Source organism: Oncorhynchus mykiss, chromosome 12 (genome assembly GCF_013265735.2).
Source record: "Oncorhynchus mykiss isolate Arlee chromosome 12, USDA_OmykA_1.1, whole genome shotgun sequence".
Classification (NCBI taxonomy): Eukaryota; Metazoa; Chordata; class Actinopteri; order Salmoniformes; family Salmonidae; genus Oncorhynchus; species Oncorhynchus mykiss.
In genome coordinates this window covers 39,362,048-39,378,894 of record NC_048576.1, presented here as the reverse complement: position 1 = coordinate 39,378,894, position 16,847 = coordinate 39,362,048, and the positions used below count along the sequence as shown (strand labels likewise).

The window sequence follows — 16,847 nt, the reverse complement described above, 5'->3', positions numbered from 1 at the left end:
CTCAGTGACTTTCAACGTGGCACTGTCATAGGATGCCACCTTTCCAACAAGTCAGTTCATCAAATATCTTCCCTGCTAGAGCTGCCCCGGTCAACTGTAAGTGCTGCTATTGTGAAGTGGTAAAGTCTAGGATCAACAAAGGCTCAGCCGCAAAGTGCTAGGCCACACAAGCTCAGATAACGACAGACAAGTGCTGAAGCACGAAGCGCATAGAAATCATCTGTCCTCGGTTGCAACATTTACTACCAAGTTCCAAACTGCTTCTGGAAGCAACGTCAGCGTTGGGAGCTTCATGAAATTAGTTTCCATGGCCGAGCAGCCGCTCACAAGCCTAAGATCACCATGTGCAATGCTAAATGTCGGCTGGAGTGGTGTAAAGCTCGCCACCATTGGACTCTGGAGTAGTGGTTCTGCTAGTCACATTCTGTTAAAGATCCCCAAAGCACACACATCCCTGGGTTGCTCGTCTTTTCAGTTCGCCGCAGCTCGCAACTGGAATGCCCTGCAACGAACACTCAAACTGGACAGTTTTATCTCAATCTCTTTATTCAAAGACTCAATCATCATCATCGACACTTACTGACAGTTGTGGCTGCTTTGTGTGATGTATTGTTGTCTCTACCTTCTTGCCATTTGTGCTGTTGTCTGTGCCCAATAATGTTTGTACCCTGTTTTGTAATGCTACCATGTTGTGTTGCTGCCATGTTGTGTTGCTGCCATGTGTTGTCATGTTGTATTGCTACCATGTTATGTTGTCTTAGGTCTCTATTTAGTGTTGTGTTGTCTCTCTTTTCGTGATGTGTGTTTTGTCCTATATTTTTATTTGATTTATTTATATTTTTAATCCAAGCCCCCAACCCCGCAGGAGGCCTTTTGCCTTTGGTAGGCCGTCATTGTAAATACGAATTTGTTCTTAACTGACTTGCCTAGTTAAATAAAGGTTCAATTTTAAAAAATAAAGATCAAGAGATCATGCACCCAGCCCACCACAGGAGTCACTAGAGTGTGATGGGACAAGGACATCCCTGCTGGTCAAACCCTCCCCTAATCTGGACGACGCTGGGCCAATTGTGCGCCGCCCCCATGGGTCTCCTGGTTGCAGCCGGTTACGACAGAGCCTGGACTCGAATCAGGATCAGTGCCTTAGACCACTGCGCCACTCGGGAGGCCTTGACTTTTAGTCTTACCCTGTGATGTCACAGAGAAGCCGTTTTAGGAATTTTCTTCTTATCTTTTTAAAACACAGATCACAGAAATGGGCTGTTTTCACATATGTAAACACTGGTTTGGTACTGGAGACAATAATGAGGTTATGGGGTTAAAAAGGTTAAAAAGTGGCAGAATAGCCTTTTAATTAAGAAAGAGCCAGGGCAGAATTTCCCGAACTTATTGGAGTAGGTATAGCCTATGCCAGCTGGCTTACACCTGCGTAATAATAACCTAATCACATTTTAACGGCATCCATTTGGAAACATTTCTCTTTATAAAATGATGTTTTCTCCACAGACTTCTTCATACGCTACAGCAACAGGGGTTTCTCATGCTGTATGGCATTGTATAGTGTTTTTCGTCCCTGGTCCCGGAAGGCCACACAAGAGCACCTACAATGTGAGGACCCCCTAGGATCAGTATTGAAGAACACTGAAATATGTTTACAATTACAACAAAGCAAATTACAAAGTCCATTTAAAAACCATGTTCTATGTGCATGGGAACTGTCCCTAAAGCAGCCACTGAACGGTGTCATTTCATGCACCCTTGTTAAACCACAGTGATGTAGGGAACCTTTTAGAGGTGGTCCACTAGACTCTCCGTCCGGCCCGCGGATCGTGGCGGATGTGGTAAGGAGTTCAGTTAGAAACAGGAAGCTCTTTCTGCTCTCCCCCTTCACAGTTCTGTTACGGGTAACCTGTCTGTAAGTGGAGCAGTCAGTGAGATGGTGGTGGCCTGAAGGGGCTTTACTAAAGGTGAGAACAACACAATACATGTATTTCTATTGTCTCATGTTCAAGAGTGTAGGAGCAGCTTGGTTGGGGATAGATAGACTATTTGAAGAGGTTCAATTTCAGAGACGCATCATGTTGTGTTATTGTCATCCTCATACCAAGGTGAAGACTTAATTGGAATTAATTTGGCTTTCAATAATGTACCACTTCAGGAGTCTGCTTTGAAATGTCAAAAAGATCAACCAGCAAACATGGAGTCCCCTTGTTCAGTCCGCCAGTTTATTTGGTATGAAGTTCAGCTGAGTGTGTAAAAAATGATGCTACGGTTTGAGTTTGATGCTCAGGTTTTTTACAATTAAAACAATGTAACTAATGCTGTTGAACTGTATACTCATATATATTTCAAATCTCTTCTATTTGGTATATCAATTATAGACCATTCATTAATCCTTTATTAGTCTTTATTAGTATTAGTGATGTAGATCAAAGTCACTATTTTGTTCAAGGTAAATAAACATACAAAATGTATTCCTAAGTGTATTGTGAAGTTTGATCAATACCACATGTTATACCTCTACCCTATCTCTATGCATTTGGCTTTTATCTACCTTTAATCACAAAATCGGTTATCATTTGCCCTAACCAAACTTTGTTTTATAAAAGCGAAAGTGTTCTTATCTTCTGATGCAGATACTGTATCCCTGAACCAACAGGGGTATTCAATACAATACCAACATCATTTTCCTTTGGACATTTCAAGTTAATAGCATAAGAACATGTCACTCCTCACTGAGTGGGATCAAGGCATTACACAATGGTGTTGGCTATAGAGATGTGATGACCACACACATCCTGTGGGTAGCTGTGGGCTCAGGTTGTTTACAGGAACACATTACCAATTTCTACCAAGTGAGGGGTTTATTTCCAACAGTTTAGTCTTTCATTCCACTTAGTTTTGGTGCCTATAGAGATGATATGTAAGTAATCATTACACCCTTGGTCAGTATCTGATGAACTTGAGATCTTTTCATGACAACATTGGGTGAGCAGGAGATTTGTACTGTTACAGCTAAATACGGAACAAGTTTGGCCAACACCTGTCAAAGAGAGAAGTTATTTTTAGTAAAAGTGAAAAACAGCAGTAAGCAACTATTCTTGGTGAATTAATTATACAGAAGAAAACTATGGAGGATAAGATTAGATCATTCCAAAGGCAAATGCATTGTTGTTTAATTTTCCCATAGGCATGATAGCCATCTTCAGCCTACAAGGAGCTGTCTTGGCCATTGTGTCTGCGGCATCTCTCAGTGTCTTCTCTGCTTTCTGTCTGTGGTGCAGGAGGAAAACCAGTGAGTGGCACTGCATTACAAATTATGACATTTATTACATATTTACTAGGCTACATGTCCCACTAATCAACCTGTAAATCTATTCCAATATCATGAAATCTTCTTAAAGTAAAAATATATTTGTCACGTAGCACTAAAGCTAAATTAAAATACTTATTTTTTTACATTGACTCGTGAAATAATTTTCTAAAATCAATCCGTAGTGTGTGCCATTCAATTAGTGTTCCTCCTCTTTTCCTTGTCTGTAGAAATAATACATGAAGAGAATCAAATTTATGACCCTCAAATATTGTAAGTATAACATTAACATAGATATTAAATAACTGATGCACTGTAAGACCAAGCATGATCTATCTAATCGATATAGTGTAGATTATTATAGATAAATAGTATCATGTAATTCCTAATGTACAATTGAAATGTTCTATAATTCATATAATAGCCATTTCTATCTTAACATCATTTTTTAAAACTCATGTTGTAAAACAATTTAACCTCACTATTGTCAAATCTACTATATGACAACATAATTTTTCATCACGTAACTCTGCCCAACTCAGCCAACGCGAAGGAAGCAGATTTGCAGTAATGCGATCTAAAACAGGTAAAATGACATTGTGATTCATCATACCCTTTGGGGCAGATTTCCGGACAGAACAAGCCTTATTCTACTTAAATTAATACAGAATAAAAAAATATCTAAAAGGATTTCACAAGTGGCTTCATTATTGTGAATTCCCTTCTCATAGTGAATGACTGAATGCATCTATTTAATATGGTGATGGTTGTTATGGCTATCGCGTGCTGATCAACAGTAAATGATATGTTCTCACTGAATCCTGCTTGAATCTCTTGTTTTTTTTAGTCACACGACCCAACCAGATTATAAGAGAGCTGCCTCCAACACCAGCGTAAGTAAACTACTCATACATTTAGGTATTATGCCCGTCATGCTCTTGTCTTGTTCCAACATGACAGCTGAAATGTAAAATTTTTAGTTCCTTAAAACGGGATGGGTAACAAAATATATACTTGTTTTAATATTTTACACACACGAACAAGAGTTTCTACAGTTGGAGAAAATCAAAAAAAACATTTAGTTTTTAGCTTCCAGCTCACACCTGTTTGTTGGTTGTCATGTGTGATGTAATGACCACAGACCCACTGGGCACACACTGGTTGAATCGACGTTGTTTCCACTAATTACAACAAAATTACGTTGAACCAACGTGGAATAGACGTTGAATTGAAGCCTAAGCCTATATTGGCTATGGTCTGTATTTATTTACCTTAGGTGGCCCCTCAGCACTTTATCTTTGTCTCTAGATATACTAATAACAGACAGCAGATATGCAACACTCACAATAAATACTTTAAATGTAATTTATTTTACAGGGAACAAACACCACAAGGTAGGTTTTATTTAATTCTTAATGTCCAGCAGACCTTCTCATTCACTTACATGGGGTCAGTGCCTAAAGAGTCTGTTGATTAAGCTTATAAACAAAACTGAACCAACTGGACCCAGAATTTGAACAGATTACAAACATTACAGATGTTTCAACATACAGGTAACTGCCAAAAAAAGGAAACACTAACATAAAGCGTCTCAATAGGGAGTTGGGCCCCCAGGAGCCAGATCAGCTTCAATGCACCTTGTCATAGACACAAGTGTCAGGAACTGATTGGAGGGATGCGACACTATTCTTCCACAAGAAATTCCATAATTTGGTGTTTTGTTGATGGTGGTAGAAAATGCTGTCTCAGGTGCCGCTCCAGAATCTCCCATAAGTGTTTGATTGGGTTGAGATCTGGTGACTGAGACACGCCATGGCATATGGTTTACATCGTTTTCATGCATTGCTCATCAAACCATTCAGTGACCACTCGTGCCCTGTGGATGGGGGCATTGTCATCCTATGGGGGCATTGTCATCCCATAGCCATGATAGCTAAAATAATGGCCTGCCCAGCATTTTTATCCACCCTAAGCATGATGGGATGTTAATTGCTGAATTAACTTTGGAAGCACCTGCTTTCAATACACTTTGTATCCCTCATTTAATCGTGTTTCCATTATTTTGTTAGTTACCTGAAGGTGTTGTATGTGTGTATCTTTACAGTTGTGAATGAGGAGCAAGCGAAGTATCAAAATGTTGCAACAGGTAAATATTAACTGTTAGTAATTGTATTAGGTATATATGAATGCCAAACGTTTCCATTTTGGAAACACAGACCTTTCAATGTGGAAACAGTATCACTAATTCACTACAGTTTTATCCTGCACCAAATTCCTCAGCACTAACTAAGACTTTTCAATTGTGTTATATTAGCTCAGATGGGAAGCGTTGAACCAACATATGTGTAAGTATCTATCAATGCTTGGTTGCCATTGAAAACGTAATATACTGTATAGTCTACTTACAGTTAATCGGAATTTTAGTTTCAAAAATAATACATTTGCTTATTGTCTTTACAGAGATCCAATCCCAGTGTTAGTGTACCAGAATGTTAATGAGGGTGCTAATGCAGACACTAGAGAATCAGAAACGGGTAAGTATGATTTATCAAGTGACGTAAATACAGTATGTCTATGGTTTTATCAGATGGAATAAAATAAAAAAAACTCAAAACGAACCGATAAACAACCCCCGTCCCTCTCACCGGGCCTTTTTATTAATCCAAAACATAAAGAAAAGAAAGATGGGAGGCCCCACCATTGATGCATTTTGTAGAGCCCGTTACTGTAGGGTGAAATCTTCTCAGATAATGTAATCTGCTGCTGTTGAAAGTAATGTCAAGCTTCAGCTCAAACCACAACCATCAAAAAGGACAGGCGACACAGCACATGGCAGTCTACATACAGTAACACAATCTAACATCCTCTCAAGACAAGTGTGATCATTTATTCGTATGTGTTCGGATTGTCACTTGCCTTATTTGGATGTCAGAAATGTTAAGTATCGTTTGATAAACATATTTCTACTTTCTAGATGGTGATCAATATGAGAATGTTTTTCCATCTATTGATACAATCAGCTGGGGCTCTGGTATGTACTTTAGAATGACTCAATGTAGGCCTATCCCTCCTTTGAAATTAGACATATTTACGAAGATCATGTTTTTTTAGCAAAGTTCATTATCTATTTGGAGTATATTTCTTAGATTTTATGTTGAACTAAGATTATTTCCCACCACCTCACAACAGATGGCTCAGATTACGAGAACTCTGAATTCCTGGAGCAAATGAAGATGGGGTTAGAACCGTTAGAGGATGGTAAGTCACCATAGTGCCTTATAACGAAGACAACACTTCTGCTATGAACGTAGGATGAATGCACTAATTGTAAGTCGCTATGGATAAATTACTACAATGTAATGAACTAAGACTTAAGACTTCCAATTTTGTCACAGATGAACCGGATTACGTGAACGACACTGACTGATATGGAATCTACATGCTCTACGAGTGGATATCTATGGAAATTGACTTTTCTCTCTTTGTTGAGCTGCTTGAATAAATATTAAGTTATGATACGTATGTCAATGTGCTATACCAGAGCAATGCCATTTTAGGGTTAATGCCCAAAGTTGTACTACTTCATCAGGAATTCCCTTGAGTCAAAAAAATGTGAGGAACCATGTGCAGCAGGGATGGGCAACTGGCAGCCCATGGATCAATTTCCAAAACTCAGTCAGGGTCTCAGTTTACTGTTGAGAGAGAATAGTAGAATACACAAGGTGCACTTTTGAAATGTGCAGTTGTGCATCAGCAGTTATGTCAGCCACTCAATTAGCCCATGCCAGCAAAATTATTTTAGATTGGTAAATTAGACTAGTGGCCAGCTATCTAAACTTGTAATCATGTTCAAATTATGGGGCCACCATTGATCATCAAAGATCATATTAACTGCTGTTTGTCTCTACCCTATGGTACAATGTGTATAATTACAGAAAATCCACTTAACTGCTGCTACTTTCCCCCCTGTTCGAACTGCATGTATGGATGTGGGTATGCAGACCCGCAAACCACTGTGGCCCCTCATGAGGAGTTCTGATTTGTGGCACCCACCCCATCAATGTTGCCCATCCCTGATGTTCAGTATGTTTGATTGTTTGAGTGTTACTGTGTAACTGTCACCATCTAGTGGTACAAAATGAATACGAGTCAGCTCCAAATGTAAAAGAAAAAGAAAAAAGATTGTCAATGTGTATTAATAAATAAATCCTTACTACAAAACCTTTAAATGTACAACCTCTTTATAGACCAATGTGTTCTGTCAAGTCATAAAAAAACATTGATTTATTACAGAAGTGATATTCAATAGTATTTACATTAACATGCTTGTATAAAATACAAAATGTATTTAACCCAAAAATGTTACAACATTAAACAACTCCCCAGGACTCCTTGTCAGTCATTTAAGGGTGTCACGCAGATTGGTGGAATAGGGTTGTGTTCATTAGGAACGAAAGGCAAGAAACTGCACTGAAACAGTGAAGGACAACTTGGACATGCTCAATACGTAACTCTTATGTTTTCTGTTGTAAAATGTTTTGTTTTCGTAATGAACACAACCCAGGAGAGAAAGAGACAGGTGGGGAGAGACAGTGCTGAGATGATGGGTGGGTGCGGTGTTAGCTGAGATCAGGGGCGGCCATCTTGCTGCACAGTCGACCCAGGAGGCCTGCCATCTGCAGTAGGGAGTTTACGCCCTCCACCACCTTCATGTATCCTATCTCCTGAGAAAAAGGACAATACCAAGTAAACAAGGAGAGCGATGCTGAGGCGAAGTTGATTAATACTATGGTGTGGCTTACTTTCCTATGCCAAGTTTGGCACTTTTCTGGCATTTTGTTTCACCCAACCAAGATGAGGAAAACAACCAGAGATGTACATAATGTACAGTGAGCAACAAAAGTATTGGGACAGTGACACGTTTTGTTGGTTTTGGCTCTATACGCCATCACTTTGGATTTGAAATGATACGAGGTTAAAGTGGAGTCTGTCAGCTTTAATTGTAGGGTATTTTCATCCATACTGGGTGAACCGTTTAGAAATTACAGCATAGTCCCCTCCATTTTAGGGGACAAATTCACTAGTAGTAAAAAGTTATGTATTTGGTCCCATATTCCTAGCACGCAATGACTACATCAAGCTAGTGACTACAAACTTGTTGGATGCATTTGCAGTTTGGTTTGGTTTCAGATTATTTCTATTGTAAATAAGAACAGAATGTTCCTAAACACTTCTACATTAACGTGGATGCTACCACGATTACGGATAATCCTGAATTGTGAATGCTGAGTGAGAAAGACGCACAAATATCATACCCCCAAGACATGCTAACCTCTCACCATTACTAAAACAGGGGAGATTAGCATTTTTTTGAGCTCACTGTACAACTGCAAATGTTTTACCATGTCTCTTACCTTGATGAACTCCAACTTGAGATACTCGGACATCTGGAAAGTCTTACACACTCTGAAGATGTTGCCGATTATGTCCTCAGGGGAGTAACCCAGGGCCCACAGCTGCTCAATAATCTAAGGGAGAGGAACACATGAATATTAATCAGCTATATGGTCCTACTATATATTATAAACTGAGCAGTTATTGATCACTTTAATTAAGAACCATACTTAACGGCTAGAGAAATAAGGGTTATTCATCGAGAAGAATATTATACACATTCTGTTTTGATTGTTATTGAAAAGTGGATCGCAATACCTTGTAAGCCTCATCAATGCTGGAATTGACAGTGTTCCAGCATGCTTTTCACCAACAATGGGTGTGGCTTATCACACACCTGAACAAAAAACAACACATTTACTTGTCTTTCCTTTGAAACCCTACGCATTGTCAATTTTTCCTTCTAAAATGACAAAAAAAGACAGTACCTTGAACACATTTTCACTATTGATGTAGCCAAAACCAGAATTTGTGGATTGTAGGTTATTCAGCGCCTGATGATGCAAAAAAAAAAAAAAAGCTAAAGTTATTATAGTTTCTCATGTCTCAGCCAAACTTTAATTGGCCCCCCAAAAAGTATGGCCACTACGAGGAGCCATGGATCAGGGTTTCCGTGGCGCAGGACAGCGTTACCGGAAAGATTTGAATTTACCAACCCATTAGGGTGTGTCCACCCACAGTGTTCAGAATGACAGAAATCACATTTACATTACGGTAATTCATCTTAACAGAACATGCAACTCCTGCAATGAAGCAGACAATAAAACATCCCTTTTTAAACACTTCCCAAAATGCAATTTGCAGGAAAACACCATTCTAAACAGTGAACCTGATGCAAGCGGTTCCATATGTGATAGAGATGAAAATCTCTGTTAGAAACTTAGAAAGAGGGGGACTCTAAAGATACAACAACTATGATGGGTTGTTAATATGACTACCGTACGATTGTACCTTTGGGCTCCTGGACCACGAAAGAAAGTTATGAAAACCAAATAGAACAGGAGAGAAATGCTGGTTTCAAGTCTGTAAAATAATTGCCTCCATGTTTCTATGGTCGGATTGAAGCACGGTAAGACATGCCTCATAATATGAAGTATACTGCCTACAGCTCAACTTACAAAGTGGTGTGTGACGCGCTGATAGCCTGCATGTTTCCTATGCACTTGAATGGTGAATGGGAGGCGTGCTTCAATTACCAGTTGGGAAAGAAAAAGAGAAAAAGAGGTCATCAAAATTGTTCTCAACACGCGATTGCATTTAGAATTGTTGCTGGCCTGGAGTTTCACTCCAGCAGCAAGGAGCTGCAGCAGCGCTGTCTGGCAAGTGATATTCAAATCAAATTTTATTTGTCACATACACATGGTTAGCAGATGTTAATGCGAGTGTAGCGAAATGCTTGTGCTTCTAGTTCCGACAATGCAGTAATAACAAGTAATCTAACTAACAATTCCAAAACTACTGTCTTGTACACAGTGTAAGGGGATAAAGAATATGTACATAAGGATATATGAACGAGTGATGGTACAGAGCAGCATAGGCAAGATACAGTAGATGGTATCGAGTACAGTATATACATATAAGATGAGTATGTAAACAAAGTGGCATAGTTAAAGTGGCTAGTGATACATGTATTACATAAGAATACAGTCGATGATATAGAGTACAGTATATACGTATGCATATGAGATGAATAATGTAGGGTAAGTAACATTATATAAGGTAGCATTGTTTAAAGTGGCTAGTGATATATTTACATCATTTCCCATCAATTCCCATTATTAAAGTGGCTGGAGTTGAGTCAGTGTCAGTGTGTTGGCAGCAGCCACTCAATGTTAGTGGTGGCTGTTTAACAGTCTGATGGCCTTGAGATAGAAGCTGTTTTTCAGTCTCTCGGTCCCAGCTTTGATGCACCTGTACTGACCTCGCCTTCTGGATGATAGCGGGGTGAACAGGCAGTGGCTCGGCTGGTTGATGTCCTTGATGATCTTTAAGGCCTTCCTGTGACATCGGGTGGTAGTATTAGTGGTAGTAGTGTCCTGGTATTCTGCTCTGTATGCTGTGCGTGTGATAAATGAGATACATGACAACTAACGGAAATACACACGCCCCAATTCTATTCCCCCAAATGTTGCTCATTAATCGAGAGACCAATAAGCTTGACGGTCATAAGTATTTCCATTTACTGATATTTCCATCAATGAATGAAAAGCATTATTTTGCAATGGGATTGTTTTTTCTCCCGGTCAATTTGTCCGGCAAAAAGCCGCAAACCCTCCAATGGATAGATACAGTGTTCAACAAACTTGATATTTTAAAATGGGTAACTTGTTGACACCAAAACTTCCTAAGACATTTCCAATCTAGTTGGAATGGTAACAAGAAGGCTATTGTCATGGAACCCTTGGTGTCAACATGGAGGACAGTTGGCCCTTTCCCCCACCTGTCTCATGTCTCCCTGGGCGGTGAAGATGATGGCCTCCAGGCCGTCATTGCTGGTGACCAGGTTCTCCCTCTCCACCACCTCCAGCAGCAGACGCGTCATGACCCACTCGTCCCTCAGCTTGGTGTAGCGCAGGACCGCGCAGCGTGACTAGATGGGCTCTGAGGAGGAAGGGGCAGAGCAACACGGAGGACCATCAGAACAGAGAAAAGACAACGTGACTGGATGGGCTCTGAGGAGGAAGGGACAGAGCAACACGGAGGACCATCAGGACAGAGAAAAGACAACGTGACTGGATGGGCTCTGAGGAGGAAGGGGCAGAGCAACACGGAGGACCATCAGGACAGAGAAAAGATAACGTAACTGGATGGGCTCTGAGGAGGAAGGGTCAGAGCAACACGGACGACCATCAGGACAGAGAAAAGACAAAGTGACTGGATGGGCTCTGAGGAGTAAGGGGCAGAGCAACACGGAGGACCATCAGAACAGAGAAAAGACAACGTGACTGGATGGGCTCTGAGGAGGAAGGGGCAGAGCAACACGGAGGACCATCAGAACAGAGAAAAGACAACGTGACTGGATGGGCTCTGAGGAGGAAGGGGCAGAGCAACACGGAGGACCATCAGAACAGAGAAAAGACAACGTGACTGGATGGGCTCTGAGGAGGAAGGGAAAGAGCAACACGGAGGACCATCAGAACAGAGAAAAGACAACGTGACTGGATGGGCTCTGAGGAGGAAGGGGCAGAGCAACACGGAGGACCATCAGAACAGAGAAAAGACAACGTGACTGGATGGGCTCTGAGGAGGAAGGGGCAGAGCAACACGGAGGACCATCAGAACAGAGAAAAGGCAACGTGACTGGATGGGCTCTGAGGAGGAAGGGGCAGAGCAACACGGAGGACCATCAGGACAGAGAAAAGACAACGTGACTGGATGGGCTCTGAGGAGGAAGGGGCAGAGCAACACGGAGGACCATCAGAACAGAGAAAAGACAACGTGACTGGATGGGCTCTGAGGAGGAAGGGGCAGAGCAACACGGAGGACCATCAGGACAGAGAAAAGACAACGTGACCTTACACTTGGGTCCCTATTCAATACTATAGCATCATTGTATTGTACGGTTAGGACCCTCACCGATGATCTTGTCGGAGGCGGTGCACGCCAGAGCGAAGCGTGTGGTTTTAGAGTAGATCTCCATGGTCCTCCTCAAGGTCTGCTGGGCTCCGTCTGTCATGCTGGAGACACAAGAACAGCCTTTACAGACACAGGAATTATAGGTACACTAGATCAGCTTAGCTGTCGTGACCCTCAGGGGGTCTTACCTGTCAGCCTCATCCAGGATGATGATCTTGTGTCTCCCTTTAGGGAGGGTGACTTTCTGCTGGGCAAACATCTTGATCTTGTTTCGAACTACATCAAAGCCTCTGAGGAAGATGCATGACAATGTGGTGGTTTAGGCTTCACTTTCTAAAGCAACATGATTTTAACCCGAAATGCAGCTCCTGGACTCACTGGTTGTGCAGTTAAAGGAAAGACTCACCCATTTTTGATTTGTTATCGTATTTGTGCATCTCTATGTAAGAATGCTGTTCATCGACTATAGCTCAGCCTTCAACACCATAGTGCCCTCCAAGCTCATCACTAAACTTTGGGTCTGAAACCCGCCCTGTGCAACTGAGTCCTGGACTTCCTAACGGACGGGCCGGGCCCAAGTGGTGAAGGTAGGCAACAACACTTCCACCAAGCTGATCCTCAACACGGGGCCGCGTGCTCAGCCCTCTCCTATACTCCCTGACCACCCATGACTGCGTGGCTACACGCACGTCTCCAACTCAATCATCAAGTTTGCTGACAACACAACAGTGCTAGGCCTGCCTGATTACAAGACAGCATACAGGGAGGTGAGGGCCTTGGCGGAGTGGTGCCAGTAAAATAACCTCTCCCTCAACGACAACAAAAGGGACAGAGCTGAATGTGGACTGCAGGAGAAAGGAGAGGGTGTTCCCCATCCACGGTCAAAAGCTTAAAGTTCATCAGTGTGCAAATCACTAACGACCTGAAATGGTCCCTTCACACAGATAGTGGTGACGGCACAACAGCACCTATTCGGCTTGGCACCTAAGACCCTCGCGAACCTCTAGCGGGTCACTATTGAGAGCATCCTGTCGGGATGCATCACCGCCTGGTACGGCAAATGCACCTTCAGCAACTGCAGGGCTCTCCAGAGGGGGGTGCGGTCAGCCCAAGGCATCATCAGGGGCACACTGCCTGCCCTCCAGGACATCTACAGCACCCGGTGTCACAGGCCAAGAAGGCCAAGAAGATCATCAAGGACCTCAGCCACCCAAGTCAAAGCCTGTTCACCCCACTACCATCTAGAAAGTAGAGCGACTACAGGTGACCGAGAGGTTGATAAACAGCTTCTAACTCCAGGCCATCAGATTGTTAAACAGTCACCACTAGCCAGCAGGTACTCTACCCTGCACCTTAGAGACTGCAGCCCTATGTACATAATCATTGAACACTGGTCACATTAATAATGTTTACATACTGTTCTACCCACTTTATTTGTATACTGTATTCTAGTCATGGCTCATCCTATATAACTATTGCTATGCACACACCTTTTCTATTCACATACTGTCCATACACAACATTCACATACATATACACCGAGTGCATAAAACATTAGGAACACGTTCCTAATATTGAGTTACATCCCCCTTTGCCATTCAGAACAGCCTCAATGTGACAGGGCATGGACACTACAAGGCGTCAAAAGCGTTCCGCAGGGATGCTGGCCCATGTTAAACCCAATGCTTCCCACAGCTGGATGTCCTTTGGGTGGTGGACCATTCTTGATACACAGGGTTAACTGTTGAGTGTGAAAAACCCAGCAGTGTTGCAGTTCTTGACACCCTCAAACCAGTGCGCCTGGCACCTACTACCGTACCCCATTCAAAGACACAGAAATATTTTGTCTTGCTCATTCACCCTCTGAATGGCACACACACAATTCATGTCTCAATTGTCTTAAGGCTTAAAAATAATTATTTAACCTGTCTCCTCCCCTTCATCAACACTGATTGAAGTGGATTTATCAAGTGACATCAATAAGGGATCATAGCTTTCACAAGGTAAGTCTGTCATGGAAAGAGCAGGTGTTCCTTACATTTTGTACACTCAGGACCGGAATCTAATTTCCTGCAATTCTATCCATTTTGCTATGGGGTTTTGTACTGTGTATTTATATACGGTATTCTCGACATAGCTCCTAATATTTCTACTACTGTACATTGCATTTTAGCTACAGCGTTTATGCACACTGCATATTTATTGATATAGAGCAGATGTCAAGAATCCAGTATATCTACTGCAGTACATAATATTCCTACTATATCTTGTGTAAATTCATTTGGTGTAGATACGTATAGATTGCATTTGGATTACTGTTACAGTGCTATTTGTGTTGTTAATTGGATTCGTTCAGACGTTTAAAAAAATACCTTTTGGATTATGTGTGTATCGTTTTCTATTGCTGGGTATTTGATTTTTGATTTATTTAAAGCCCATATGGGCTTACAAGACACTACTAGAACCAGTATTACTACTACACTGTTGGAACTAGAAACAAGCATTTCACTGCACCTGAGAAACATCTGCAAATCTGTGTATGCAACCAATAAACTTTTATTTGACCTCTGAGCGATGTTCTATAGATTCCCGGGGTCATTTTATGGATTCACGTGTATCTAAGCTATTCAAGCAGCCAGAAATACCGCTAGTATTATGATGAAAAAATGCAGCATACCAGCTGTATTTATGCCTGCTTGAACAGAGAATAGCTCAGATACACGTGAAAACATGAAACAAATACGATATAACATTCAAAATGGGTGAATCTTTCCTTTAAGTATGCCAGTGTGACATTTTTCATGACAGACATCACTTGCTCTCACCTGTCATTGGAAGCCTTCAGTTCCAGGACAGAATCTTTCATGGCTGGGCCTAGAAGAGCTTGCGCCAAATACTAGTGGTCTTTCCTGTACCGGGGGACCCTATAATAATGATACTTATGTTTAAAAAAAGAGGTCCCACATAAAAGACGGCATAACATTACTCCGCTGCACCAACATGTCAGTATGTAATATCAAATCGTTATGATGAAAGAATGAATCGGGTCAGTCACTCACTGCAATAATGATGTTGGGTACATTTCCCTCTCTGGCAAACACCTATAAGAGAGAAGGGAACAAAAAAATCATAGTTAGCTATTATTTATCAAAAAATATTGAAACTTAAAATATTGAGGATACTTTACCTCCAATCTGCTAACAGTCTCCTCGTTGCCTACTATTTCATTATTTCATTCAACTTTAATGGTCTGTATTTTTCAACCCTGTGAGATATTCAGAACAAGCATAACTATCAGCAACTAGCTTGGATGGCAACTAAGAGAGTCTGTTGGGACTCACTTCATTGCCACCAAAGCTAATCAAGCAATTCATAGTGATTTACACAATTACTTGGACTAGTAGCACTAGCTGTTGCTCCAATGAGATGCTTAGAACGTAACATTACATAGCTAACGCTAGCCAACTGGTTACTTTTTGAGAGGCATGCATAATGGCTGTTTTCATAGCTAATATTCATTTTAGTGCTATTAGCTAGCTAGCTACAATGCTAGGATCTTACGTGGTGGAACTGAGACTTGAAACGTGGAGGGAGGAGCTTATTTTTTGTCTATTACATTTTTTTAATGACTATAACATTTGTTGGCACCTTCAATTCTTGTACTTTTTCATATTTCAACACGGCTGCACAGGCAAATTTGCGGAACTACTAAACTTGGAACCAATCAGAACTCCCCTACATACCCCTTGTGATGAAGGCAGCCAATGGCCTGCTTCTATCGACAATGTTAGCTCGCTCCCAGACTGAAATAAGATTTTTTTTTTTTTTAATTCAGCTGCACTTGAAATATGCAGCATGCAATACGAATTGTCTTGATCATATGAAGAGGTAACTCTGTTGACGATTTAGCCAATTTAATGAAAGCTAGTCAATGTTACAGACGAGCCTAGCCAGCTACTGTACATGTCAATGTGTTTCATTAGCTAACGCTCTATCAGTGAATTTAAATGTTTAAATCGTGTTTTGGCATGATTATATGTCTCGTTTCAAGTAAACAGCTGCAGGCTTAAAGAAACATTCAATCATATACTTTGCATAGAAACACAAATAAAAGCATGTAGATAGATGTGCGTGTCATGCATACTAGAATGGAGGTTTTAAAACGACAGCTGCATTTGCTTATTAGTCAATACATATGGCATATCCTACAAATATAGCATATATTGTAATACAATATGCAAAAAAACAACACCTGAACCACAGTTTGATTTCTAAACCAGATGAATTCTCAAATAGCAGTTGCCCAATACCATGGTGAGCATGCGTAATGTTGGATGCATTGGAATATAAGGTATGGAGAATGATAAAGAGGCTGTAGGATTATATACTATAAAAGCAGTTGTGAAATAAATGTTTGAGTTTCAAATACTAAATGTTCAGTGAAATGTGAGTATATTTAGGTGGTTTAGATCAGGGTCACACAAACTTGGTCCTGCTCCACCCG

At 41.1% G+C, this 16,847-nt stretch overlaps 1 protein-coding gene and 1 pseudogene across 3 annotated transcripts; one reads left to right on the top strand and one right to left on the bottom strand.

Annotated features, from left to right (window-relative positions):
* Positions 1–1,845: 1,845 nt before the first annotated feature.
* si:dkey-183i3.6 (LAT2 domain-containing protein) lies at positions 1,846–7,701 on the top strand. 3 transcript variants are annotated; one of them, XM_021623753.2, is made up of 12 exons: positions 1,846–1,967; positions 3,191–3,295; positions 3,544–3,586; positions 3,856–3,899; positions 4,161–4,206; positions 4,691–4,707; positions 5,418–5,459; positions 5,628–5,658; positions 5,774–5,847; positions 6,288–6,344; positions 6,503–6,571; positions 6,709–7,701. In XM_021623753.2, exons 2-12 carry the CDS (start codon positions 3,193–3,195, stop codon positions 6,738–6,740), a joined length of 558 nt encoding a protein of 185 aa, XP_021479428.2. In that variant the 5' UTR covers positions 1,846–1,967; positions 3,191–3,192; the 3' UTR covers positions 6,741–7,701. The 3 variants fall into 3 exon arrangements, with proteins under 3 accessions (XP_021479428.2, XP_036793446.1, XP_036793447.1); XM_036937551.1 differs by lacking the exon at positions 6,288–6,344; XM_036937552.1 differs by lacking the exons at positions 3,544–3,586; positions 3,856–3,899.
* On the bottom strand, positions 7,537–15,898 carry LOC110538893 (annotated as a pseudogene).
* Between the last annotated feature and the right edge of the window lie 949 nt (positions 15,899–16,847).